Source organism: Amphimedon queenslandica, unplaced genomic scaffold, assembly GCF_000090795.2.
Source record: "Amphimedon queenslandica unplaced genomic scaffold, v1.1 AMPQUscaffold_12643, whole genome shotgun sequence".
Lineage (NCBI taxonomy): Eukaryota > Metazoa > Porifera > Demospongiae > Haplosclerida > Niphatidae > Amphimedon > Amphimedon queenslandica.
Window position 1 is genome coordinate 20,143 of NW_003547121.1, and position 2,280 is coordinate 22,422.

General features: G+C 34.2%; 1 protein-coding gene across 2 annotated transcripts; it reads left to right on the forward strand.

Annotated features, from left to right (window-relative positions):
• The first annotated feature begins 20 nt into the window (after window positions 1–20).
• Window positions 21–2,237, forward strand: LOC109587240 (ubiquitin carboxyl-terminal hydrolase 47-like). Of its 2 annotated transcripts, none has more exons than XM_020003476.1 (9): window positions 21–266; window positions 319–395; window positions 444–548; window positions 604–702; window positions 750–855; window positions 919–1,034; window positions 1,107–1,277; window positions 1,795–2,112; window positions 2,155–2,237. In XM_020003476.1, the coding sequence occupies exons 1-8, from the start codon at window positions 89–91 to the stop codon at window positions 1,813–1,815; spliced, it is 873 nt and encodes a 290-aa protein (XP_019859035.1). In that variant the 5' UTR covers window positions 21–88; the 3' UTR covers window positions 1,816–2,112; window positions 2,155–2,237. The 2 variants fall into 2 exon arrangements, with proteins under 2 accessions (XP_019859035.1, XP_019859036.1); XM_020003477.1 differs by having other exon boundaries at window positions 2,160–2,236.
• Window positions 2,238–2,280: the final 43 nt, after the last annotated feature.

Here is a 2,280-nt window from a genome sequence, read left to right on the forward strand (position 1 = left end):
CTAGTAATACTGATTCAGGCTAGTAGTTTTATTAATTATACTAATAATTATATAATTTATTAAAGCTGTTAGCAAAGTGAGGAGAGGAATGTCTCTTGAAATTGATGACTGCAAATGCTGTCTTGAAGCAATGACAAGACCAGACTATCAGCCATTAGTGGATAATAAAAGAATAATAGAGAAATTACAAGAAAGAATAACATTAATGAATATGGAACTAATTACTGCAAGGAAGCACAATGAGAAGATCATGAAAGAGATTGAAGGTTTGTATAATAATGATGTGTGTACTGTCATTTTATTGTTGATGTTAATTAGATTTTGAAGATGACGATTCTGAAGTTGAAGAGATTGAGTATGATAGTCTAAGTGATGAAGAGGATCAAATGTGTACAGTGAGACTGAGATAACAAGTAGACTCACTGATTACTTTTAATTTATAGTTCTTATTATATTGTAATCATCCTGTTACTAGTGAATTAACTAGTAAATTATTTCAAGTTCATAAAGATGAATTACTACCCACAGTACTGGATAAAGCTTATGAGGTTTTCTTATTTTTAGTTGCTTTGTTTTATACTTTTCTCCTCATTTCTTTATCAGTTAATGGAATTAGCTCCTCATATTCCTATTGAGAGATGCCATTTAGTTAAATATAATTTTATTAATGATGTAATGGAACAGTCCTTTGATCTTGATAAGGTATATCTATCCTATAATTGTTATAATTATCTCATTATTATATGTAGTTTCAGGATCAAACTATAGGAAAGCTTATGGGTGTGGCTGGATATTGTGGATTATTCTTAGAAACTTGTAGAGATATTGAAACCTTTAAGAAATACAATACTGGAGGTGGGTGTGGTTGGTTACCATGACAATACCTCTAATCACATGTACATGTGTTTGATGGTGTAGGTATTAATCTAGAGGTATCAGTGGTTGATCTGTCAACTGGTGAAGTAGGACTAGCTAAACCAATAAGAGGTGAAGAAGGTTGGACTGTTGGAGAATTAAAGCAATATGTAGGAGAAGTAAGAGGAAAATATAGGCTGAGATTTCATATTGATCATTCCTCTTCTACCCTCTCTCAATTTGATATTTAGTTATTTAATCTCAATTCATCATGTATGAGGTTACTAGTACTTGATGGAACTGTCTCAGCCTGTGATTTTATAAATTTAGAAGATGTTAAAAGTTCCTTAAAGGAAGTGCTTTTTAAAGGAGATGCATTTAGTTCACACAAACTGCACAGAGAGCAACTTGTAGTACCAACAGTAAGTCCTAATTGGGCAAGGCCCTTACTCATGAAATATTACAGTATAGCGGGAAATTGCAATTTGGCAAATTACTAAATTTTGGTGATTGGCGGATTTTAATTTGGAGGGTTTGTGGCCACGTGCCATTGAGCATGTACATAATAGCTGAAAATAGCTGATTTTTATTTTGGCAAATGGCTATCAAAACGCCAATTTGCCGAATTTAATTCCCTCCAAAATTTCCTGCTATACTATATCCCAACTGAGTTTGACACCAGCCGCTTGGAATTTGAAAAATGTAGGTATACGTCACTGATGACGTTTTATAATGATATTCATAGAAGCATGGCCGACATTTTACAGCTGTGTAGTTGGCATGTATCGCAAGGTTTTGTTTGTTCTGATAAGCAGTACAATAGCTGCTGGAGTCAACTATACTAGGTTCACACTGACTTTGTCAACTTACATTTTGAATAACTTTCTTATTTTACATGCTAAAGACAGCAGTTTTTTTCTATTGTATTTTTCTCGAAAGAGCCGGTATTTTGATATATAATACAACTAGAGCGCAGTTGTGGAAAAGGGGGAAAGAAATCGAAGGACTTGGGCACTTAGAGAGCACTCGACGCCATTACTACCGCCCACGTGCGGTAACCGCGTAGGCGTATAAAACAAAATGGTGACCAACTGTACACCACATGAACCACCAAGAACAGGATATATTAGCAGAAAAGAAGGCAGGGAATGAGATATAACTAAAAGGACATGAAAAGATGAGTATATCTAACCTACTGGACTATTTTTGGCTGCATATACAAATGGAAATAAAGAGAAGAACGATATAAACTATCAGGTAGCTATAATGAGCCATATCTTTTAGTTTACTTTGTTTAAGCCTAGGATTTGTATTTGCACCATGAAAAGAACAATAATTTTATGCTGTGGAACTTATTATTACACATAAACATGAGGAAAAATGACAGCAGATCACAGGAGCGATGGGCTGACTCAATTAACATTC